At 51.9% G+C, this 25,362-nt stretch overlaps 1 protein-coding gene across 4 annotated transcripts in view; it reads left to right on the forward strand.

The window, feature by feature from the left end:
• RGS9 (regulator of G protein signaling 9) overlaps positions 1 to 25,362 on the forward strand; it is a 73,538-nt gene that overhangs the window by 43,878 nt on the left and 4,298 nt on the right. For 3 of the 4 annotated variants that reach the window (XM_021066721.2, XM_021066722.2, XM_084983893.1), the window contains 5 exons: positions 3,350 to 3,465; positions 7,615 to 7,702; positions 9,745 to 9,883; positions 13,778 to 13,863; positions 15,960 to 16,077. In XM_021066721.2, the coding sequence (XP_020922380.1) occupies positions 3,350 to 3,465; positions 7,615 to 7,702; positions 9,745 to 9,883; positions 13,778 to 13,863; positions 15,960 to 16,077 (547 nt within the window). Of the gene's footprint in view, positions 1 to 3,349; positions 3,466 to 7,614; positions 7,703 to 9,744; positions 9,884 to 13,777; positions 13,864 to 15,959; positions 19,319 to 20,340; positions 22,401 to 25,362 lie in introns of those variants that run through there. The other variant, XR_014820910.1, reaches the window with a different exon arrangement.

Genomic DNA, 25,362 nt, shown 5'->3' on the forward strand with positions numbered 1-25,362 from the left:
GCAGCTCCGATTGGACCCCTAGTCTGGGAACCTCCATAGGCCACAGGTTCAGCCCTAAAAAAACCAGCAAACAAAAAAACCCGTTGAATGGATCTACCACATTTTGCTTCCATTCATCAGCTGATGGACACGTGGGTTGTCTGCCCTTTAGCGAGTGTGACTAATGCTGCTGTGAACGTTTCTTTGCTGGTTTTTGGTGGATGTTGTCTTCCTTCCTCGGGGCTGCGTACCTAGGAATGGACCGGCAGGGTCGAATGGTAATTGCGTTGTAACAATACGTCGATTGTCTTCGAACACAATCCTCCTCGTGGCTTTGCATGTTTGATCTTCTAATTAGGGTAAAGTTCCTGGGCGGCAGGGCTCTAAACCTGCTTTGGGGATTACTTATATCACGCACGCCTTTGCTGTTTGTGAGTTTTGAACAGTTGTTGCTGCAACCTGTGCCTGCGTAAAGCTGTTGTGTGGAAGAGGGGACAGAGGCCGAAATGCAGGTGGAAAAGGCCACGCAAATGAGGGAAGGAAGAAGAGATGGGGCAGTGGGAGGGGCTGGGAGGGGCCGAGATGAGTGTGAGGCAGGCGGGGTTGTGGGAGACAGATCCCTGGTTACATACCGCCGCTTGGGTCAAGGCCAGGGCCATCCCCACCCAAGGCAGGAGGAATATCCAGGTGCGGGGTGGGTGGGGTCCAGCCAGGTGAGCAGGCTTAGCTGGGCGCCCTTTCCCCTGGTCCAGGTGGCTGTTGTGGGCAGCAGATGGATGAAGGAGGTCACCCATCTGGAGTTGGGGGTCACTACTTAAGAGTGTCACCTGCAGAGCCCAAGATTCTAAAACCCTCTTGTGGGGAGTCTGCTGGGGCTCTAGTTACTAGGATGGTTGTCGGGGGCCCGGGTGTCTGATCAGAGGGACGTGCCGAATCGCCTTGTGGACAAGGATGTGCAGCATTCCGCTCTCCGTGGAGGAGAGGGCAGGGCCGCCTGGCAGGGACCAGGGCTGTGGCCAGGGGGTTTGCGAAGGAGCTGTGGACAGCTGCCGGTGTTGAAGGAGGTGGAGAGGATGGTGTGAAAGCTCGAAGTAGAGATTTGCTGGTGAAGAAAAGGAGGCGAGGTTTCTGTAAGAGCCCTTGAGCAGAGGTCCTGGGTGGGTGCTGAGTGGGTGCCGTTGAAAACAGGAGGCCTTGTTCTTTTTTCTTTTTAGGGCCACACCCGTGGCATATGGAGATTCCCAGGCTAGGGGACTCATCGGAGCTACACCTGCTGGCCTACAACACAGCCACAGCAAAGTGGAATCTGAGTTGAGTTTGCAACCTGTGCCACAGCTCATGGCAGCATTGGATCCCCGACCCACTGATCAAGCCCAGGGATCGAACCTGCATCCTCATGGATACTAGTCGGGTTTGTTAACCACTGAGCCACGACGGGAACTCCCCTGGAGGACTAGTTCTTGATTTACATCACCTATGACGCTTCAAGAAACAAAAAACCTACAAAAACCCATATCCAGCCCTTATCACCAAAGCCTCTTGCTTGATTGGCCTGGCTCACCTCCTACCACCTTTTTTTTTTTTTTTTTTTTTTTTGCCCCACTCCATGGCATATGGAGTTCCCAGACCAGGGATCAGATCTGAGCCACAGATGCAACCCACACCTCATCCTTTAACTCACTGTGCCGGGCTGGGGACCAAACCTGCGTCCTGGCTCCCCACCGATGCTGCTTATCCTATGGCACCACAGAGGGAACTCTCCATCAGTCAACTTTAAAAGCTCCTATTGGAGTTCCCTGGTGGCTCAGCCAGTTAAGGATCTGCTGTGGCTTGGATTCTTTCCCTGGCCCTGGAACTTCTGCATGCCAAGGGCATAGCCAAAAAACAAAAAAGTCAAAGCTCTCATTGATTTTTAAAAATTAAAACATTTTTTATTAAAGTTGATTTACAATGTTGGGCCAGTTTCTGTTGTACAGCAAAGTACAGAATGTGTGTGTGTGTGTACCTATGACTGGGTCACACATTCCTTTTATTTTATCTTCCATCACGGTCTGTCCCAGGAGATCGGGTATGGTTCCCTGTGCGGTACAGTAGGACCTCGTTCTTTACCCATTCCGAGGGTAGTAGTTTGCATCTGTGGATCCCAAACTCCTGTCCATCCCACTCCCTCCCTCCTTCCGTGCTCCCATTGACAATAATGAGCACCTAGCTTCACAAGAATGGCTTAGAGCCTCAGCTCCCGGGATGGGCCCCGGACCAGCAGCATCAGCATCCCCAGGGAGCGTGTTGGAAATGCGAATTCTTGGGGCCCACCCAAGACCCCGACTGAATCCAAAGCTCAGGGGATGGCGCCCAGCAGTCCTTGTTTTAAGGAGTTTTCCAGGGGCTTCTGATGTGCGCTGAAGTTGGTACAGCTCTCTTTTACTCCAGACTCTGCTTCTTACTGTGCGAGCCTGGGCAAGGATCTACCCTCCCTGAGCCTCGGTCTCAGGGACCATGATATCCAGCTCACCGTGCTCTCCTCGGGACCCAGCGAGGTCTGTGTAAAGCCCAGGGCTTCACAGATGGTGACACTTGTAAATCTTACTCCAGGACTCTTATTGTTCCCACGCTGGTGGCGTGGAGAGTGTAAGCTTGCCTGGCCCGCTTTCGACCCCATAAGCATCACTTGTTCCCAGTCCTGGTTCCAGCTGTCCCATCCGTGGGAAACGTGGTGTTGTGGGCTTGGAAACCCCTATTTCCAAGGGGCTGTGTTGGGTTACAAAGAATTTCATAAGAGGAGAAAGACCAGCTGTGTCCCTGATTTTCTGGAATGTGAGACCCATTGTAGCCTGGCTTACATGTCCTGCCTGGGATCAGGGAGGCTGTTCAAAACAAGTGGGAGTGGAGGGGGGCTTGCATCTCAGAGGAGGCTCGTGGGCGGCAGGTGCTGTGGATGTGCACGAGGCTTGAGGGCAGAATCAGGGAGAACCACCAGATGTGGCAAAGGGGCAGCTGTGCGGTGGGTGACAGGCATTGCCTGGTGCTGTTCTGGGCTTCTCTCCTGGTCTGGTGGCAGCCAGAGCCTCTGAAGGCCTTGCAGGAGGCCTTGGCATCCTGTTGCCCTGAAGAGTGGGGGTGCATGGGGCTGGAGCAGGAGGTGGTCCGCCAGGGGCCGCCTTCTCCCTGGGGTGGCCAGCAACTCTCGTCTGAGGCTGCGTTTTCCTAGCAAGTGACTCCTTGGGTTGTTTGCGCAGGGATGGGGGAGGGGAGGGTTGGTCTCATCCTGGGCCCTGGGACTGGCGGAGGTTGGCGTGGGGGAGGGGGGCACTGAAGCACGGGCACTCTTTGCACAGTGTCTGCAGCACTTAACGAATCGTGGTCCTTGCAGGGTGGAAATCCCAACCAAGATGCGTGTGGAACGATGGGCCATCAACTTCAGTGAGCTGATCCGAGACCCCAAGGGGCGTCAGAGCTTCCAGTACTTTCTCAAGAAAGAATTCAGTGGTGGGTCTTTTCTTTATGTGTATATAAAACGTTTGCCTTTCGAAACACTCCAGAATGTCTGGCCTCGGGTCCCGAGGATGCTCGGCAGATGTTTCCACGGCTCTGCTCGTGCAGACTCTTAAAGAGGCGCTTCCGGCCCCATGCACTCCATCGGTTCCAAGGGGCCCCACAGTTTGGGGGAGGAAATTGCTTCTGCTCACAAATTCCACATTCGCCTCACTCGAGCTGGCGGCTTGCTCACCCTGATCCCCGGGGCACCCGCCCCCGAGCTCCTGGATCCCCTGTGGCGGTGTGCCTGGTTTTCTTCAGCCCAGTGCTTCTTACCTTGGCGGCCCGTTCAGTTCGCCTGGGGATATTTTAAAAGACATTTGCTTGGCTCCCATCCCCAGAGATTCCTTTTTAATTGATTTGGGGTGGAATCTCCGAAGATTTGAAAATCCCCCAGGCGATTCTAACCTGTGGCTGTACTCGAGAGAGACGCTGTCTCCGCTCCTGGTCTGCTTCCTTAGAGGATTTGAATGGCGTGGATGGGGCCATATTTTCTATCCCAGCTCTGGGCAGCTCACCATGGGCGGCACCTGCAGCCTCTTGAATATACTGCACGGGGAGACCTCAGGAAGAGCAAAGTCCGATTAGGACTGGTTTTAGTAGGCTGAGCATTCTCTGGGCTTCACCACCTTCACTGGCGTACTTACTTTTACAGGGTCTTTTTACTTTTTCAGCAATCTCGGTAGGGGAGAGCATCACATTTTTTTTTTCTTTTTTTGCTATTTCTAGGGCCATTCCTGCGGCATATGGAGGTTCCCAGGCTAGGGGTCTAATCAGAGCCGTGGCCACCAGCCTACACCATAGCCCCAGCAACGCCAGATCCGAGCCGCGTCTGCAACCTACACCACAGCTCAAGGCAATGCCGGACCCTTAACCCGCTGAGCGAGGCCAGGCATCAAACCCGCAATCTCATGGTTCCTAGTCGGAGTCGTTAACCACTGCGCCATGGCGGGAACTCCGGGAGAGCATCGCATTTGAGCCTTGACGCTTGTTCACCAAGACCCCCTTGCCTGTTTGGTTGCACTGGAAATTAATCCCACAGGACATGCCATTAGCCTGTTTGACTGCCCTTTAGAGCACATTATATTGTTTTTTTTTTTTTGGGGGGGGGGAAGTGGGACAGGAGTTGCTTTTTTTATTGACTTTTTGTCTTTTTGTTGTTGTTGTTGTTGCTATTTCTTGGGCCGCTCCCGCGGCATATGGAGGTTCCCAGGCTAGGGGTTGAATCGGAGCTGTAGCCACCGGCCTACGCCAGAGCCACAGCAATGCGGGATCCGAGCCGCGTCTGCAGCCTACACCACAGCTCACGGCAACGCCGGGTCGTTAACCCACTGAGCAAGGGTAGGGACCGAACCCGCAACCTCATGGTTCCTAGTCGGATTCGTTAACCACTGCGCCACGACGGGAACTCCAGAGCACATTATATTGTAATATGGATTCCTGAAAATACTTTTTCCCCCCTAATTAAGCCTAATTGCCAGGATATAATCAAACCCCGAATAGATGGATGGGAAAGAGAAGTGCTTTTAGCACAGGCCGGAAGCAACTGGCGACTAAGTGGATAGGGTGCCATCTAGTGGCCGGATGACAAACTACATCACAAGCTTATCCCACTCACGCATGCCTGAGTGAGCATCCCTAAGATTTTCTGTGTTTTAAAAATAGAACTATTGTTGATCTCTGGATGAGATCTCTTGACTTCAGGTATGAACGAATAGATAGTTCTTTTAATTAAAATTGTTAAAAATTTAGGTATGCTTCACATGCTACATGCATTCACATACCATATAATTCACATGCCATAATCCACATACCCTTTTAAAGTGTACAGTTCAGCGGGTTTTCGTATATTGACAAAGTTTCACAAAGGTCACCGCTATATAATTCCAGAGCATTTTCACCACTTCAGAAAGAAACCCCTAACCCATAGAGGTCACTCCCTGGGCCACTCTCTTCCTCTGCTCCCTGCTCCCCGCTCCCCAGCCCTAGGCAACCACTCATTTACTTTCTATTTTCATGGAGTTGCCTCTTCTGGACATTTCCTATAAACGGAATCCTACAATATGTGGCTTTCCGTCTTCTCACACCTAGCGTAGTGTTTTCAGAGTCCTGCTCTGTGTTGGAGCAGGTGACAGTGCTTCATTGCTTTTTATGGCCAAAGCATCCATTCTGTGGATGCCCCACATTTTCTTTTATCCTCGGCTGGTGGACGTCTGGGTGGTTTCCATGTTTTGGCTGCTATGAATAGCGCTGCTGTGAACACCATGTATGCCTTTTTGTATGCTCATTTCATTGTTTCACAGTGGTAAGATATTCCTACGACGCACCATTTTAACCATTCCAAGTGTACGGTTCAGTGATATCAACACTGTTGTGTAACCTGAGTTCCCCCAGTGGCCTAGCAGCCTTGTCACTGCCATGGCTCTGGTTCGATCCCTGGCCTGGGAACTTCTGCCTGCCAGGGGTGCCGCCAAAAAAATAAAAAATAAAAAAATAAAATCGATTTTCATCCCTTAAGGAAAAAAAAAATTGTTGCGCAACCATCACCACCATCCATCTCCAGAACTTTTTGATCTTCCGCAAATGGAAACTCTGTCTCCCTTAAACAGTAGCTCCCACTCCCCCCTCACCCAGCTCCTGGGAACCACCATTCTACTTTTAGTTTCTATGAATGTGACTATCTAGAGGCCTCGTTTAAATGGAATCACGCAGCATTTGCCCTTGTGTGTCTGGCTTATTTCACTTGGTGTAATGTTTTCAAGGTTCACCCACATTGCAGCATGTGTCAGAATGTCATGCCTCATAAGGCTGAATAATATTTCTCGTACGTATGCGCCGCATTTTATCCGTTCATCTGCTGAGGGACGTTTGGCTTGTTTCCACTTTGGGGCTGTTGTGAAAAACTGCTCGTTTTAGTTTTACCCCTAAGCAATGAACCGCCTTTAGTTCTGGGCAAGGTGGTCTCCAGGGCACTTGATGTAAGACCCATGGCTGCCACCTAAGAGCATCACTGGCCTGTTTACCTGTGCCTGTGATCAGTGCTAAGAATGCCCTGGATTTCAGGCCGAAGAGGAAGGCGCTCTGTGGAGTTAGGGGACGGAGGTCAGCTAGCGTAGTGCAGACTTTTCCAGTCCGAAGTGCTTGGGAGCCTTGCAAAGAAAGGGGAAGAGGGGACGGTTTTATGGACTTTCCCACATAGTGGCATTCTCTCTCTCTCTCTCACACACACACACACACACACACACACACACACACACACACACTTGCTCCCCACTGGTGAGACCACATTTATTTTCTCAGGCATAAATTACCACCCGGGATGGCTGTACCCAGGTGTTCGTTCACACTACTTCCGGGTGCTGGGGTGAACAGGTGAGAGAAGGTGAAGTTGGAGTGAAACAGGGTGTCAGCAGGCATCTGGCTTCCCCTCTGCGCCCCAAGGAGCAGCCTCTCTCTGGCTCAGGTGACGCGCGGTCAGGTCCAGGCCTCCCTGCAGAGCCAGTCTATCCGCATCACGGCTTCCGCAGCTTCTCTTTGAGGACCTTTGATTGAAACGTGCCCCGCGAGGGGCTCTGAAAGAGGGGTCTCTGCACACAGGGGAGGCAGACATCCCATGTCGCTGTTGAACACGAGCCAGGCCAATGGGGCTCTTCGTGGGGGAGACCTAGAGGGTGGCAGTGCCTCTAAGCCTGATTGTACGTGTGCGCGTGCAAGCCACGTGTCCCTCAGCAGGATTCTAGAACAAAAAGGAACGTGACAGCTTCTGGGGATGGGTAGGATATGAGCTCCAACTTGTATGTCACTGGGGGAAGCACAGGTTCCCAGCAGACACGCAGGGCGGCACACAGCGTGTGTGCCAACCTAGTTCGATGCCAAGAACAGGTAGCTGCACCCACTGGGTTAATAACAGTCTCTGAGCCCTGGATGAAATCCGGGCTCCTCCTCCCCAGGAGTGTGTGGTCCAGCCTCGCCACCTGCTGTGGCTTGTGCGAGGGAAGCTGTTCCCCCCCCCCCACCACCCAGCTGACCTGTTTCTTTTCTCTCCTCTTTTCTCCTCTCATCTTCCTTCCTGTCCGGCTGGACCCTCTGCTCCCTGCGCAGGGGAGAATCTGGGATTCTGGGAAGCCTGTGAGGACCTGAAGTACGGAGATCAGTCCAAGGTCAAGGAGAAAGCGGAGGAGATTTACAAGTGAGGAGTAGCCAGAGCGAGGGGATGCCTCCCCTCCGAGCCCCCCCACCTGACCCCCTCCTTGCGCCTGAGGATGGAGGCTGAAGGGAGGCACCCTGTCCCCATCAGCCACTGCACCTTGTGCTGTAAAGACCTTACTGCTGCTCAGGGAGGCTGGGAGGCGGGTGGCGTGACTCCCCTGCATGGAGGGGAATGTGCCTGGGGTGAAGAGCAAGCTGCCCTGAGTGACAGTGCACAGGGCCTTGTCTCCCTTAGGTCTTGTGAGGGGTGTGTGTGTGTGTGTGTGTGTGTGTGTGTGTGTGTGTGTGGCAGAGAGAGGAGAGAACATAAGTGAGGTGGGAAAGACTGCTCCCAGGCTGCCTTAGAGAAGCAAGCACGGGGGTGGGGATGGGTGGGAAGGAGTGTCTGGGACAGTGAGCCCAGCTTGGGGTACAGATGTGACACACACCCCCTTTTTTGTCTTAAAATGGTCCTTTGTGACCAAGGAGTTGGCCAGCAGGCATAGGTGGCATCGTGACTGGGGTTAGATTCTGCCCAAGGTCGCCGCATTGAATTACACAGAAATGTCATCCGCAGGACGTTCCCCCTCTCGCATCTCATCATTCGGGTGTAGCCTCCAGATGACCCAAGAGGCAAGGGTTCCCTTCGGAATGGCCAGGCTGGCTTCCATTGGCTGGGTGGAGCGGGGAGGGGGGTGCGATGAGCCCAGCAGGGTTGCTGAGGGGCAGAGGGGCTGGAGTCTGCACCCCGTCCGGGGTGGAGGGCGCCCTGGTCTGGCCGTGGTCACTCCCTGCCAGTCCTTCGCTCTGCACTGGCCAGAGTGGACCCCCGTCTTGGGCTCTGCTGACTCAGTGTGTTTAGTTCATAGTGGTTCCCAGCCTGTGCTGCTGAGCAGCAGGCAGCCCTCTGAGCGCGGATCCTTCTGGACCCATGGGCTCAGGACGGACATGCCAGTTTTCAGGGGGGCACTGCTGTGGAAGGGAAGGTCATGGGGCCTCACTCCTCACACTTGGCAGCTCCTGGACTTTCTCAGAATTTGCCCACCTCGTCCCCCAGGGCAGAACCGTGCACAGCCGCAGAAATGGGGTGAGGGAGGGGCTGTGGGTCCAGGAAGCTGCCGGGACACCTTCCCCAGGACAGTGGTGCCCCTGGCCTCGCGCACAACCACCCAGCATCGCTCCTGATTCCAAGACTGGCTGCCCCGCCTTTGTGTTGGCTTCGTCCCTCCTGGGCCCCCTGCCAGGCACAGCTTCGTCTGAATCTCTAAATCTTAATGCGCAGCTGAGGAGGGCGGCAGAAGAGCCACAGCCGTGTTCCCAACCCCTCAGCAAGTCAGAGAGGGAGACATCAAGAGAGCTGCTGGGGCCTGAAATACCGGGAGGGGCGGGGGCAGGATGCAGGACATGCCACCGAGTCTGGATTCAAACTGGCGCTCGTCATTGAGTGCCAGGTCATCAGATGGGCTGCCTCCTGACTCCAAGTTTAAGACTCTGGATTGGGCCAGGGGAGAGCAGAGACCCCAGCACACCTGTGTGAGGGTTTCTTAGCCTGATTCCAGGGGGCCCTGAAGCCTGATAACTAAGGAGACAAGTTATAGAGTTGGAGGCTGGATCTGTCATTCTAAAGGCGAGAGCAGGCGTTCCCTGGTGGCTCAGGGGGTTAAGGATCCAGCATGGTCACTGCTGCAGCTTAGGTTCAGTCCCTGGCCCGGGAACATCCACATGCCTTGGGAGCGACAAGAACAACAGCAAAGGCAACAGCCTGGGGCTAATCCCCCAAACCTTTCTCTGCTCTCTTGCAGACGTCAGGGACAGCACAGTTAAAGGCAGTTTCGCATTCCCAGGGCTGGCAGAGCAGCTTTCTCACTTCTAGGAGATGTTCCTGGACAGCCCGTTGGAATTCTCCTGTGTCTCCTAACAAGGGACCATGCTCAGCCCCAGCGACTTGAGTCACGTCTGCCAATCCTCGCTCCCAAGCTGCTGGGAACGTTTCATTGACGGATGTGGTCTGGCTGCCTTTGCTGACATTTTCCTCTGTCTCAGGCTGTTCCTGGCCCCAGGGGCAAGACGGTGGATAAACATAGACGGCAAAACCATGGACATCACGGTCAAGGGGCTGAAGCACCCCCACCGCTACGTGCTGGATGCCGCACAAACCCACATTTACATGCTCATGAAGAAGGTAGGTGGTGTCGTGCTGCGCCTCTGAGGAGGCCGGGGGCCCTTCCCTCCCCAGGTGCCTGGAAGTTTCTTTCTTTTCTTTTCTTTTTTTTTTTTTTGGGCCACACCTGCAGCATGTGGAAGTGCCTGGGCCAGGGACTGAACTCATGCCTCAGCAGTGATGACACTAGATCCTTCACTGCTAGGCCACACTAGGCCACCGGAGAACTCCTGGAAGGTTCTTCTTCTTCTTCTTCTTCTTTTTTTTTTTTTTTTTGTCTTTGTTCCCGCGGCATATAGAGGTTCCCCGGCCAGGGGTCTCATCAGAGCTGTAGCCACTGGCCTACACCAGAGCCACAGTGATGCCAGATCCGAGCCACGTCTGCAACCTATACCACAGCTCAGGGCGATGCTGGATCCTTCATCCACTGAGCGAGGCCAGGGATGGAACCTGCGTCTTCATGGGTTTGTTACCACTGAGCCACAACGGCAATTCTCTGGAAGGTTCTTTAGATACAGGGAAAGGGAGTTAGTATGTGGGTTCCACTTCACTGGTGTTGGGATGCAGAATTGCCAACTGTCTCTTCCACCTGTCCACGGGGATGGCCCTTCCTCCTGCCACCAAGCCCTCTGGCCAGGGAGGACCCTCTGCGAGGCTGTGGGTTTCTGTGAATGACAAGGTTTTATTAGCTTCCCTTATTTATGTGTTTTTATTAATCTTTTATGTAGATTGTGTTATAAAATTTTAAATTTACTTTAAAAATAGGTAATCATTTATCATTTTCACCAGGCCAGATGAACCATTTTTTAATCATTTCTTTTTTTCATCAGTGGGTTTTCTCAGTGTTTACAAGAAAATTCGCAGCAGGGTTTCTTTCTTTCTTCTTTTTTCTTTTTGTTTTTTGTTTGTTTGTTTGCTTTTGGCCATTCGTGTGGCATATGGACGTTCCTGGGCCAGGGATCGAATCCCAGCTGGAGTTGTGACCTATACCACGGCTGCAGCCATGCAGGAGACTTAACCTGCTGAGCTGGGCGGGGAATCAAACCAGCGTCTTCATGGGGACAAGCTCGCTCATTAACCCACAGCAGGAACTCCAACAGCAGCGTTTCCTTAATCATGCTCTTCCTTGATGTATTTTAAAACTACATTTTGATTCTTAAAAATGGGGTTTTCATAAAACTTTATAGGGAGTCCCCCAGAGAGGGCAGCTGCGAGCCAGAACTAGCCCCTCGTCGTGGGTAACTTAAGAAGAGAATAACATATATGCTTCTTGGTCTCTATGTCACGTGCCGTGTGACACAGTAAATTTGCAGTGACCCAGTGGTTCCAGAATCCCTGTTCCAGAGGTCTAGACTGTCTCCTAGTTCTTCTGACTTCTTCTTTTTTTTTTTTTTTTTTCTTTTTGCCATTTCTTGGGCCGCTCTCATAGCATATGGAGGTTCCCAGGCTAGGGGTCTAATCAGAGCTGTAGCCACCGGCCTACGCCAGAGCCACAGCAACATGGGATCCGAGCCGCGTCTGCAACCTACACCACAGCTCACGGCAACGCCGGATCCTTAACCCACTGAGCAAGGCCGGGGATCGAACCCGCAACCTCATGGTTCCTAGTCGGATTCGCTAACCACTGCGCCACGATGGGAACTCCCTGACTTCTTTTTATTTAAACTGAACTATAGTCAAATTACAACATTGTGTGAGTTTCAGGTACACAGTAAAGTGATTCAGTTGTGCATACATATGCATGGGTATGTGTGTGTGTGTGTGTATGTATATATGTTCTTTTTCAGATTCTATTATAGATTATTACAAAGTATTGAGTATAAGTCCCTGTGCTAGACAGTAGGTCCTTGTTAGTTATCTATTTTATATATGGTAGTGTGTATCTGTTCATCCCAACCTCCTAATTCATCCCGCTCCTCCTCCTTCCCCTCTGGTAACCCTAAATGTTTTTCCTATGTCTGTGAGTCTGTTTCTGCTTTGTAAATAAGTTCATTTGTATGTGTGTTTTTTAGGTTCCACATATAAGTGATATATAATATTTCTCTTTGTCCGATTTACTTCACTCGGTGTGATCATCTCTAGGTTCATCCATGTTGCTGCAAATGGCATTACTTCATTTTTTATGGCTGAGTAATATTCCAGTGTGTGTGGTGTGTGTGTGTGTACACATAGCATATTTTCTTTCTTTCTTTCTGCTTTTTTTTTTTTTTTTATTTTTAGGGCTGCACCCACAGCATATGAAAATTCCCAGGCTAGAGGTCAAATCAGAGCTGCAGCTGCCAGTCTTCACCACAGCCATAGCAACGTGGGATCCGAGCCACGTCTGTAACCTACGCCACAGCTCAGGGCAATGCCGGATCCTTAACCCACTGGGTGAGGCCAGTGTTCAAACCTGCGTCCTCATGGATATGAGTTGGGTTTGTTACCGCTGATCCACAACAGGAACTCCCCAGCGTATTTTCTTTATCCATTCACCCGTTGATTGGCACTTAGGCTGCTTAGGTTGCGTCCATGTCTTGGTTATTGTGTATAGTGCTGCAGTGAACATTGAGGTGCATATATCTTTTCGAATTAGAGTTTTAGTCTTTTCCAGGCATATGCCCAGGAGTGGGATTGCTAGATGATATGGTAGTTCTGTTTTTAGCATCTAAAGGAACCTGCATACTGTTTTCCATAAGTGGCTGCACCAATTTCCATCCCCACCCACAGTGCGGGAGGGTACCTTTCCTCCACACCCTCTGAAGCATTTCTTGCTTGTAGACGTTTCGATGATGGCCACTCTGACTGGTGTGGGGTGGTACCTCATTGTGGTTTTGATTTGCATTTCTCTCATAATCAGTGATGTTGAGCATCTTTTCATGTACCTGATGGCCGTATGTCTGTCTTCTTTGGAGAAATGTCCACTTGGGTCTTCTGCCCCTAGTTCTTGTAACTTTTACTGCTACTACTTAGTCTTGCGAATGGTACCATTTCAATACATTGTTTAAAAATTCTCAACTGGTTGTTGAGAAATTCTCACGGCTGTTGCTGTGGGCTTTGTCCTGTTTTTGTTATGACTTGAGTTTTCAGTCGGCTTGGAGTAGCAAGTATTCAGGAAACCACTTCTCTGACTGCCCAGGGCCCAATAGGAGTCTGAGCCTGGGTCGTCCTCTTTTGCTTTCAGTTTTTTTGCTTTGTTTGTTTGTTTGCTTTTTAGGGCCACACTCATGGCATACGGAAGTTTCCAGGCTCGGGGTCCAATCAGAACTGTAGCCACCAGCCTACGCCAGAACCATGGCAACTTGGGATCTGAGCCATGTCTGCAACCTACACTACAGCTCATGGCAACACCGGATCCTTAACCCACTGAGCAAGGCCAGGTTCCTAGTCGCATGGTTCCTAGTCGGATTCATTAACCACTGAGCCACGACGGGAACTCCTCTTGGTTTCGTTTTTGAATTCTCTTGCCTGTAGCCTCAAATTCCGGGCAGAAGGGGTTGTTAGCGGGCTTCAAGGTGGAGGGGACTGGGTGAGAGAGGGCGCTTGCTGTGTCCTCGGTTTCACGTGTACGACCCTGAAGCGTACATGAGATGTTGTGTGGGCAGCTGTGGACCCCGGTTCTCACCCGAGGTGCAGCAGCATCACCCGGAGGCTGGTTGGGACTCAGCCGGACCCACACCCTGGGTTTCGGGACCAGGGTGGGCCTGAGGACGTGCATTTCCGGCCAGGGGCCAGATGAAATCGAGGCTGTGGGTCTGGGTCCCACCCTTGAGAACCGCTGCTTTAGACACACCCCTGAGTGCCTTTCACACAAGGACACACCTTCTCTTAACGCAATCATCTCCTGGCCAGAGAAGGCTGGAAAAACGTGGAGTGTCTTCGTGTGATGTGACACTTTCCTTCTCCTAATGACGGTTTCTCTCTTGTTCCCGCTAGGACTCTTATGCTCGCTATTTAAAATCCCCAATCTATAAGGAAATGCTGGCCAAAGCCATCGAACCTCAGGAAACCACCAAGAAAAGGCAAGTCAATGGATGGTCATTGCTGGTCACCTGCTGTTTTTGTTTACAGAGACACGAGGGTCCCTTTCAGCCAGATGGCTGTTACTGAGACCCTTGCCTGATGAAAATGCTGGGGGGTAGGAAGCAGGTCGCAGGGTATCGCTGCCTCCTGGGCTTCACGATGCCCAGAAATTGCGCTCGCGAGACGTGCACAGGAATTACTGCCCGTAAGTTTTGCTTCCCCAACACGGGTTTGAGAGAGTTTGGATGGTCAGATGGGATAATTAGCTTTATCGCACGTGGGAGCATCTCACTGGCATTTCCACTGTTCCGCTTCTCCACGTCCACCCTGATGTTGTAGGAATCATGTAACTACGTCCTGGTGATGTGCTGGGTAATGGCCGGAGCCCATGGAGAGAACAGTTGATTGCGCCCCAAGAATCTTGGTCACGTGTTCGGGGCAATGAAGAGGGATGCTCCCCGTGTTCTTGCGGACCTGGGGGGACGGCCTGCTGTCAAGTCCCTTCATTCCTTTATTCATTCTCGCCTTCCTCCTTGGAGATGAGGGTCGTGCCACCCAGCAGAGTCCTTGGGCGAAGGCTGAGATGGTCTGCGGGGCAGTGTGAACGCTTTGGGGGAGGAGGGAAGAAAACTCTCCGGGGAGGGAAGAGTCACAAGAGTCACTGAATGACGGCTTGAACAAAGATGGGGTGGGGGGCTCTGGCGGAGGTTTAGCAGCACCAGCACGTGCCCCCCCCCCCCCCGCCACTGAGCGGACGGTCCCTTGTTTGCCGGCTCAGCCCCCATGCTGGGCTCTCTTCCCGCGTCTCCAGTCCATGCACAAGAGCGGTGGTTGGACCCGAGCCTTGATCAAAGGCACTTAAAAAAAAAAAAAACAACTAGTTTCATTCTTGAGGATAATGGGCCTGTTATGAACAAGAGAGAAAGGAGGTCTTTGTGGTGCTGCTAGGTTTACAGGCTGAGGAAGGAGTTCAGTGTCCCTGGGGACTTGAAAGCTGCTTCTTTAAGCCACAAGAAAAGGGCCATAAAAGCTCCAGAAGTTCTGCCCGGAGCGGGGAACCGAGGAGAGACTCCAGCTTCTCTCTCCAGGGATTTTTTTTTAAGCTGGCGTGGACCTGAGAGATCAGCTGGATTGTTGGTGGGCACCCTGGGGGCGGTGTTGGGGGGGAGTGCTGTCACCTCTATTGGGAATGAGAGCCCCCTTAGGACGTGGGAAGCCTGGCCAGTCACTCTGTGGAGATGGCAGAGGGTGCGGGTTTGTCCCATGAATTCCGGGTGTGAGACAGTGCACAAAACTTCATTTTTCCAGAACAAGTTAAATTGGGAGCCCCTGTCTCAGGCATGACTTACGGGGAGGGGAGCCCTCTCCCTCCCTGGGGTAGATACGAGAGCTCCAGCGGCTCATGTGGCCCTGAAATTTGGGGAGGTCTTCAGTTTTAAGTTTCCTCTTGCTGCCGAAATGCTTATTTTCCAAGCCTGCTCAGCATCGCCTGCAGCACTCAGGCACCTGGAGCTTTGTCCTGGCTCCCAGGGCTGTGGTGGAGAGACTTGGTCTTGGGCATCTCCGTCCAGCTCTTGTAAACGGTGCTGACCTGTCCACCTGCACACGGCGCCACCAGCTCATCGCCCTCTTCAGGCCCCTGCCCCTTTCTCCACCCACCCAGGCTTGCTCTTGGACAGCTCAGCTCTTTCCTTCCTTCCGAGAACCTTGGCTTTTGAAAACAAAGGCTCCAACGGTCCCTAGAGGCAAGAACCCTGGGGCTTCCAGTATCCAAAAGCTCCTTGTCCCTTTCTTTCCCTTTCTTAGGAAGTTTAGATGACGTGCGGATTTCTAAACATTGTAGAAGGGACGTCTGTACTTGCGCCCCAGCCTGCGATCTGATGGCAGCTGGCGGTCCCTCTGGCGCCATCCTCCATGGGGGAGAAGAGAGCTAAGGCCAGATGTGCTTCTGTGGGCTCTCCCGAGGTTCCCCAGGAGGATGAGGGAACAGTCCAGAGTCTGGCGAACTGCCCTCACCTCCTGCCACCGGTCCCCTTGTCGCCATCGGGCGAGCACCTGGCTTCCCACCGACTGCCCGTCTTGTCCTTCCTTTCAGCTCGAGCCTCCTGTTTATGCGACGTCACCTGCGCTCCAGCCCGAGCCCCGTCATCCTCAGGCAGCTGGAAGAGGAAGCCAAGGCTCGAGAGGCAGCCAACACCGTGGACATTACCCAGGTCATGAGCAAGCTGGACCGCAGGAGCCAACTCAAAAAAGAGCTGCCCCCCAAATAAATCCACCGTCATTCCCAGGGAGGGGGGTTGGGTGGAGGGGCACGTGGGCAAGGCCAGCAAAGAGGCAGGTCAGAGTCTAGAGGAGGCCCTTCGGCATTCGTGGGGCAGTGGGCTAGTCAGAGTCTCCCCGATTCCTCTGCCCTCCATCATGGGTTTCCTGGTCCCACTGCAGCAGCACACCGAGGCGCCCGCTGGGCATGGTAGGGGAGGCATCTGACTCATGGGGCTGTGAGATGGTGTGCCTCACCTTAGGGAACTTTTGGGAGGGAGACCCAGAGAGGAAAGGCCGCCTTGTGCACCGCCATGGGCTTGGGAAAATTAACCAGAAGCCCTCTCCCACCCCCAAGGCCTTGTTCATTCAGGCAGGTCTGTTTCCAATAGCTTCATGAAGCCCCTCATCCTATCTCTGAGGCAGTGGGGGGGTCCCCCCAAGGGGCAGACTGCAGGGCTCCGCACAGATGTCCTGCTCCTGGACCTCTCTGTACACCTGCCTGGAAAAGCTCGGCTGAGGCATTTCTGCTGAGCTTGTTCCTGGTCCTGGTTTTTGAGGGTTGGTGGGCTCCCTCCTCTCCTTTTGTGTCCCCATCGCAAAAGGAGATGATGCCAGGGGAATTGGTGGCTTGTCGGAATGAAGGACTCAGGTTGGAGGCCTCTGGGACGGTCAAGGTGAGATGAGCTTCCAGGTGTACCCCCCCGTCCTTGGACAAAGGACATGGGGAGGGGGCTGGTAGCGGTCTGGGGATTTTCACAAGGAATCAGAGTCAAAAGAAATACTCTCTGGGATATTTTCTAGATGTTGGATCTTCCCTCCTCTGTAGCTTTAGATGAGGCCAGCCTGCGTCAGGGACGGTGGGGGCGGGGGTGGTCAGAGCAGTTCCAATTCTGACCTTGGAGCCCTAGAAGGTAATTCTCGAAGTTGGGTCTACCCCTGTACACGGGTGTAATAATGCAAAGGAGCTAGAACGAGTCGATGAGCAAGGGACCAACCCTATACACCCAGAAGACTCATTGTTCAGCGACTTAACTGAGCACCTACTATGTGCCAGGCACTGGTGAATAACACAGACATGGTCACTGCCTCATGGGGTGTATAGTCTGGGACTCATGAGAAAAATCATGAAGCCAACTATAGCACATAGCTATTGGCTGTGTAACAAATGACCACAAAACTGGAGTGGTATGTAAGAATATGTTGGGACCATGCTTCTGGTCCCAACCAGATATGCCATATGGGGTCATCTCTGTGGCTGTGTTGATCTTGGTGGGGCTCGAACTGGGGTGGCCTAGGCTGGGATGAGTGGAAGGTTTCTGCTCACACGTCTCTTAGCCTTCAATAGCCTGGCCTAAGCATGAGCCTGTGACGATGGCAGAATTGCAGGGGAGTAGTTAGGAGCATGTGAGGTTCTTGTGATGAAGGCTTGGAACCCGTACCTCATCTTATTAACCAAAGCAAGTCACAAATCTAGCCTCGAGGCGAGGGGTGGGGAACATGGTTCTACCTCTTCCCGTGAGAGGAATTTCACAACCTTGCGGTAAAGGACAAGGAGACAGCCTAAGGAGGGCTGAAGCAATCCTTGCAATCAACAACTCAAACACATAAGAGGATAAAAGCCGGAGAATATGCTTCAAGGGAATGGATGTGGTGCTAGGACAGGGAAGATGAGGCGAGTGTAGACCAAAGAGGTGGTGACAGACAAGAGGAGTTGGCCATACGGAGTGTGGGCTGGGCAGGAAGAACTTGTCCAGGTGAGGGGACTGCTTGAGGTGGGGAATGGCTCAGAGCGGATTGAAAGGCCAGGGGAATGGAGCCTGGTGGACATGGGGGAAGTGGTGCCAGATGAGGTTAGAGAGGTGGGAAGGGCAGGTGATCAAAGACTTTCTAGGCCATTGTAAGGAGTTTGTGGCTCTTGGTTTCGTGTTAGAAAAACGATCTATTACTTCCCCCATGTTCCCTGGTCATAGACTCTGAAAGAGCACCTAGAAATATGCTGTATTCATCTCTGTTTTGAAGAATGTTGGAGTCTTCTAACGCAGGGAGGGCACCCTAAGCAGAAATTTCAGGTGATGAACCGTTGTAAACCAAGGGACACGAGGGGAGAGACCCGATCTCACTCACTGTTTGGAGTCTAATGCCTGAGATGTAGTGAATTCGGCATAAATATATTACAAGGGTAGATAGATGGTTGGATGGATAATGAATAGATGGTTGGGATGGATGCATGGATGGATGAACAGATGGATGAATTAATGGATGCTTGGATGGATGGATGGATGGACAGATGGATAGATGGATGATTAGAAAGAGCCTTGGATTTGTAGAAGGCATCCTAGGCTCTGGTCGTCATTCTACCACTAGCCATGTGATCTTGAGCAAGTCACATCTCCTCTCTGCTTCGTGATTTGAGAAATGAGGGGTTGGGACCAGATCCATGCTTCTCAAATCAGACTCAGTGAATTCCAAGAGGATACTCAGCTTTGAGCATCCGTTTTACTTGAAGATTTGGGATGGGAGAAAAGTTAGATAATTTTTCAAATTTCACATTAAAATAATCGTGAATATATTACGAATTAGACTGCAAGATGTATATGAATTTTTTAAGATAAAGTTTGAGACATCAAAGACATCTCACGCTTGGCTGTGGCTTTGCCCTCAGACTCCTGGGAGAGCAGGGTTCCCCGGCTCGCCTGCTGTTTGACCTACTTTCATGGGAAAGTTTGAGAAGCATGAAACTGGAGGTATTCGCCACCCCTTCTAGTTATCCCGTATGACCTGGGATTACACATCTAGCAAAACAGTGATAAGGGGATGGAGGGGGAGTCAAAATATATCCTGAGTTCATCAGGGCACAGACCATGTCTTGTTCATCTTTGACTCAGCCATTCACCATTTTACTCCTCTCACGTGAGACAAGCCTGCTTCACTTGACTCTCATCCTCCATCAGACTAGCAGGTGCTCTGTGTCAGACACATAGTAGGTTTGCCACACATATTGATGGAAACCTCTCAAGGTCGGACACAGAAGGATCCCACAATCTAAGGAGAGGCACAGGCAGGTTACCAAAGTAGGTTATCATTCTTGGATGCACGAGTAATGAAGGGCCTCAATGCGACCCATCTGAAGGAAGGTAGATAATAAATGGCTTCACTTCTTTTTTTTAAGGGCCACACCCATGGCATATGGAGGTTTCCAGGCTAGGGGTCAAATTGGAGCTGCAGCTGCTGGCCTACGCCACAGCCACAGCAATGCAGGATCGGAGCCACGTCTGCAACTTACACCACCGCTCACGGCAATGCCAGATCCTTAACCCACTGAGCCAGGCCAAGGATCGAACCCACATCCACGTGCGTGGATACTAGTCAGGCTCCTTACTGCCGAGCCACAGTGGGAACTCCCAATGGCTTCACTTCTGGATGGCAGCAGTCACGCTCCACAAATATATTTTATTTTTCATATTAAAGTATAATTGATTTACAGGATTATATTAGTTTAGTGTCAACATACACAATGATGTAGGTGTGCAACATAGTGATTCAATGATTTTGTAGATTATACTCTGTTTAAAGTTACTATAAAACATTGGCTATATTCCCTGGGCTGTATATTCATTATACCCTGGTCTTATTTATTTTCTACCTAGTAGTTTGTACCTCTTAATGCCCATCCACAAAGGTATTTTTAAAAACCTGTTTTGTGGGAGAGCCTGTGGTGTGTGCTGTGGCACAGATACAAAAACCAACAATGTGTTCTCTGCCCTCAGGGGGCTGACAAGGGTACATAGATGCCAACAGCCACAGCCCGAGGCAGGAGGTGATCGTGGCTGGACAGTGTACAACACGCATGGAGGTGGCAGAGAATCATTTGGCCTGGGGGATTAAGGCAGGATCCACCAGGAAATTCTGATGTTTGGTAGGAAAGGAGCCACAGGTCCCTACCCAGTTTCGAGGTTTTGTAAGAGCATCTGCTTCTAGACTCCAGTCAGTGGCACCTGCTCCCACCAGCTTTGTTTCTATGCATCAATCTCAAATAGTATAAAAATAGTGTTCATGTGGACAGTATGATGGATACATTTAAATTACTATGATATCCTCTATTATGCCATGTACTTAGGCACCCTCTTAATTCCATTAATGCTGTGGGGTTTTTTTTTTGTTTGTTTGTTTGTTTTTTTTTGCCTTTTCTAGGGCCGCTCCCGAGGCATATGGAGGTTCCCAGGCTAGGGACTGAGTTGGAGCTGTAGCCACCAGCCTACTCCAGAGCCACAGCAACGTGGGATCCGAGCCATGTCTTTGACCTACACCACAGCTCACAGCAACGCTGGATCCTTAACCCACTGAGCAAGGCCAGGGATTGAACCCACAACCTCATGATTCCTAGTCAGATTCACTAACCACTGTGCCATGGCAAGAACTCCAATGCCATGTTTTAAAGACAGCATGAGTCTCTCCACCCATGTGTTGTGTATCTTATACTAGAATATGTTATGCTGTGAGATACGAGGATTCCTTTTGGAGGATTTCAGATTCAAGCTTGGCTTTTGGGGAAAAGACTGCTTTTGTTGTGAGAGTTGAGTGGAACTACAAGGTCTGGGGACAAGACCATATGAAATAGAGTGCTTAGGAAAATGCCTGGTGTATTTGTGCTCCGTAAATGCTAGCTGCTGTGATCATCACAACCGTTATTATCATTACTATTATTACCATCACCACCACCACCATCACCGTGATCAGCACTGTCACTCTCATCATCACCACCACCACCACCAACACCATCACCATTGTCACCATCACCATTATCATCACTTTCATCACCACCACCTCCATTAGTACCATCACCACCACCATCATCACTCTCATCATCACCACCACCAACAGTACCATCACCCCCACCACTATCACCATCACCATCATCATCACCATCACCACCACCACCATCAATACCATCACCACCACCATCACCATTATCACCATCACCATCATCATCACTTTCATCACCACCACCGCCACCATTAGTACCATCACCCCCACCACTATCACCATCACCATCATCATCACCATCACTCTCATCATCACCATCACCACCACCACCATCAATACCATCACCACCACCATCACCATTATCACCATCACCATCATCATCACTTTCATCACCACCACCACCACCATTAGTACCATCACCACCACTATCTTCACCATCACTCTCATCATCACCACCACCAATACCATCATCACCACCATCACCACCATCACCATCACCACCATCAGTTTCATCACCACCACCACCACCAATAGTACCATCACCCCCACCACTATCACCATCACTCTCATCATCACCACCACCACCAACAGTACCATCATCCCCACCACTATCACCATCACCATCATCCATCACTCTCATCATCACCACCACCATCACTATGATCAGCACTATCGCTCTCATCACCACCACCGCCATCACCATCATCGTCACCATCACCATCATCACCACCACCACCATCACCACCACCATCATCACCACCACCATCAACACCATCATCCCTGGTAGCTTGATGGTCTTAAAGTGTGCTTGTGCGTTCTTGCATCTGTCAGTGTTGCCCAGTACTGTGATTCACTTTATTTATTATTTAGGTAATCTCCTAAGGTGTATTTAAAGCATTGTTGACCCAAGTCATCTTACTTCCCTTGTCCCTCAGAGTCTAGCTCCCAAGGGACCCTTTAGGAGATATTGGAGGGAGGAGAATGGGGCGCTGGTGTCATGTCGTCTGTCTGCAGCTCCTATGAGAGGGCTGACCAGCAACAGCATAGTGACTGGTCAGTCAGTCCATCGATCCTGAGTTTCGTGGCTGGGTAAGGGTCTGTTCAAAATGAGGGGGTCTTGTGCTGGGCTGTGACAGATGAGATGACCGGTAGCAGAAGTGGCGTGCTCATCCACGTGGACTTTTTCCCCACGGAGCCAACTTTGCTCATTCTCTTTTGGAGGCAGTGGGGAAAGGGAGGGGGGGGGGACGGGAAGGGGCTCGGGTACACTGCATGCTGCACCGGGACGCGACCCTCTCCTCCTGCCTGCACCCAGGAAGTGGCCGCAGGGTCTCCTCCAAGTTCTCAGGACAGGAAGTGAATTGCATCTCTGCACCACCTGCTTTGCCTTTCATTAAAAAGCCTGTGCTGTGTTCTCATGTCAAGGAACCCCCTCCATTTCATGCTCCTTTCCCCAGCTCTCTTTGCTCCCTTGCATAATAAAATGGCAGCACACAGCCTAGCGTTCCTTCGCCGTGTCTCTGTTGTGTCATTTCTTTGCCACGTGCCTTGCACGCCTCTGCTTTGCTACTTCACACCAATGGTGGGTGTGGCATGGGCTGAAGGGGCAGGGTTTCTGTGGGAGGGGCCAGGGGCACCGAGGGCCAGGGTAGAGGAGGCATCTTCTTGCTTCAGTGTCCAGGGCCCATGGGCTAATGGCTATTTGCCCAGAGAAAAGGATCTTCTCAGGCCAGGTAAGTGAAGCAGGACCATGGCCACCTTCCTTGCCTGTCCTGTCATTCCTCCTGGGAAAAAGAAGGTACTGGGGGAGGAGAGGAGTCGGGGAGGAAGGTGCAGGATTGGGTGGGGGGATAGGGAGTGGCTCATCCTATCATAAGCTGTATAATCTTGGTCAAGCTGCATCATTTCCATGAGCCTATGGTTTTTTTGTTTTGTTTTTTACTCTATAAAGTGGGGATTATAACAGGGGTTTGGGGATTATACCAGGAGTCTATCACAGATTCTGAGTAAGTGGGCTTTACATGAATGGACTGAGGGCGGGGGGTCCTCCGTCGGCTCGAGGGAGGAGAGGATGCCTCTCTGTCTCTCTTAATGAAGCCTATTTCCTAGTTTGGTGTTTTGACCCGCTCACCAGGACTCCAGGTCCTGTCCAGATCCCACAGGCAGTGGGAGGCAACATGGGTCAGTAGAAGAAGCAAGGGCTCTGGGGTTACACCCACCTGGGATAGGCTTCTCATTTGGTCACTGTATTGGTTATTGATCGCTACAGAGCAAATCAGCGCACACAGCCATTTATTATTAGCTCAGGTGAGACTTGCCGGGGTTCTCTGCTCAGGGTACACAGCTCAAGGTGTTGCCAGGCTGTCTATGTTCTTTTTTTTGGAGGGGGTGCTGCATCAGTGGCAAGCAGAAGTTCCTGGGCCAGGGATCGAACCCATGCCATACAGCAGTGATAACACCACATCCTTAACCCACTGAGCCACCAGGGAACTCCAGGTGTCTCTGTTCTTATCTGGAGGCTCTTGGGAAGACTCTGCTCCCAACCTCCTTCAAGTTGTTGCAAGGATCCAGTTTCTCGTTGCAGGACCGAGGGTCCCCTCTTTTTGCAGGTTGTTAGCTGAGGGTTGCTCTCGGCTTCTAGAAGCTGTTTGAATTCCTTGCCACATGCTCCCCATCCTCCATCTTCAAAGCCAACCAGGGAGAACGTCTCCCTCCTTAAATTCCTATCATGCTCAGACCTCTCTGACCTCTGTCTGTGGCCTTGAGACTCAGATTAGAAGTGTCCCGTGCTGAGGTCAGGCTCCCTCGAGCCAGCCCTTTGTAAAGTCACCTGTGCCCCATCACATGGCCTGACCACGGGGGTGGCTATCCCATGACATTTAAGTTTACAGCCATCCCGAAAGACAGCCAGGGATCTTGGGGCCACCTTAGAGTTGCACAGTCACCAGTTTGTTGTGGGAGCCTGGGGAAGAGACTGAACCCCTTCGGTCCTCAGCCTTCTGTTCTTTAAAATGGGGTGGTTATGGATTCCTGGAGTACCTGGCACCTAGGAGATGCTTAATAAACTGCAGGCCATGCTTCCACCTAACACTCATCTCCCAACCATCAGGGCTCAGTCTCCCCTGCCATTAGTATCATTCTTCTTTGCAGACTGTGTCCTAAGTGGGGACCTGTGTCCCTGTAGCAGGTGTTAGAAGCACAGGGCAGAGCTCACCTACGTACAAGGCAGTGACCTCCGTGTTTGTGAGAAGAGGCTTCCCTGAGTCACACCCCTGAGATGCTCCTTCCGTGGGGCTGGGCTGGGGCTGGGATCTGCGTTTATAATGGGCGCCCTGGGTGATTCTGATCTGCCCGCCACACAGAGACATCCAGCAGCCCTCACCCATGCATACTGTGCTGCCAGCGAGCCTAGTTTCAAAGCCTGCTCACCATTCCCCGTGGTCCGGGGGACTGGTTTCTCAAAGCGTCCATTTTCCCATCTATAAAGCGGGTGTCATCATATCCAGCGGCCTCCCTGGGTGGCTCTGGGGGGTAAATGCCATGATCCACAGAAAGGGCTCAGCCCAGAGGCTCACATTTGCCAGATTCTCACTGCACATTAACAGCAATAATAACGACTTTTTTTTTTTTAATTTTTGGGGCCGCATCCATGGCATATGGAAATTCCCGGGCTAGGGTCGAATCAGAGCTGCAGTGGCCAGCCTACGCCACAGCCACAGCAATGCTAGATCTGAGCCACATCTGTGACCTACACTGCAGCTCACGGCAATACCAGATCCTTAGTCCACTGAGTGAGGCCAGGGATTGAACTCACATCCTCATGGACACTAGTTGGATTCTTAACCACAACGGGAACTCCGTGATAATGATTATAATAAGCCAGCGCCCCCAGGTCTGGGCCTTGGCTCTGGTTTGTTGGCCTCTCTGAGCAGTGGAAGAGCATCAGCAGCTCTGAGCTGCTGTTTCAGAGTCTTGCTTGGACAGCAGGGGGCAGGTGGGGGAGAATGGAGAGCTTCCTGCCCTGAAGGCAAAGCCCTCTGTGGCCTCCTGGATTTTCTCTTCCTCCAAAGGCTTTTCTCGGATGTGCCTGCCCTTCCCTCTTCAGGTGGGAACTGGCGCACTCAGGTGGCCTGGGGACCAGGCCACACTCCTCAGAAGCCAGCAGCCTGCAGCGCAGCGCCCGGAGCTGCCCTCCTTTGGCCCCAGGGCAGTGTCCGGGCCCCGCGGGCAGGCAGCTCCCTCTAATCGGGCCGCCGTGTGGCTGTGGCCATTTCAAAGAGGGTTTGCTCTTCACTTCCAAGTCTCTACTGGAGGCAGACTTGGTCCGACCATCCTGGAGCGTCCCCTCCCCGCCAGGATCAGCTCATCTTCCAGCTCCGTTCACACGGGCCTTTGACAAGGCATGTGGCCTCGACAGGCCTCCTGGAGGGGACGGTGAACCGGGTGGAAGAGAGGTGAGAGTACAGAGCCTC

The sequence above is a fragment of the Sus scrofa genome, chromosome 12 (assembly GCF_054392235.1).
Source record: "Sus scrofa isolate SSC_HxYL_T2T_F1_AM1 chromosome 12, Sscrofa_HxYL_maternal_Yorkshire_Landrace_v2.0, whole genome shotgun sequence".
NCBI lineage: Eukaryota > Metazoa > Chordata > Mammalia > Artiodactyla > Suidae > Sus > Sus scrofa.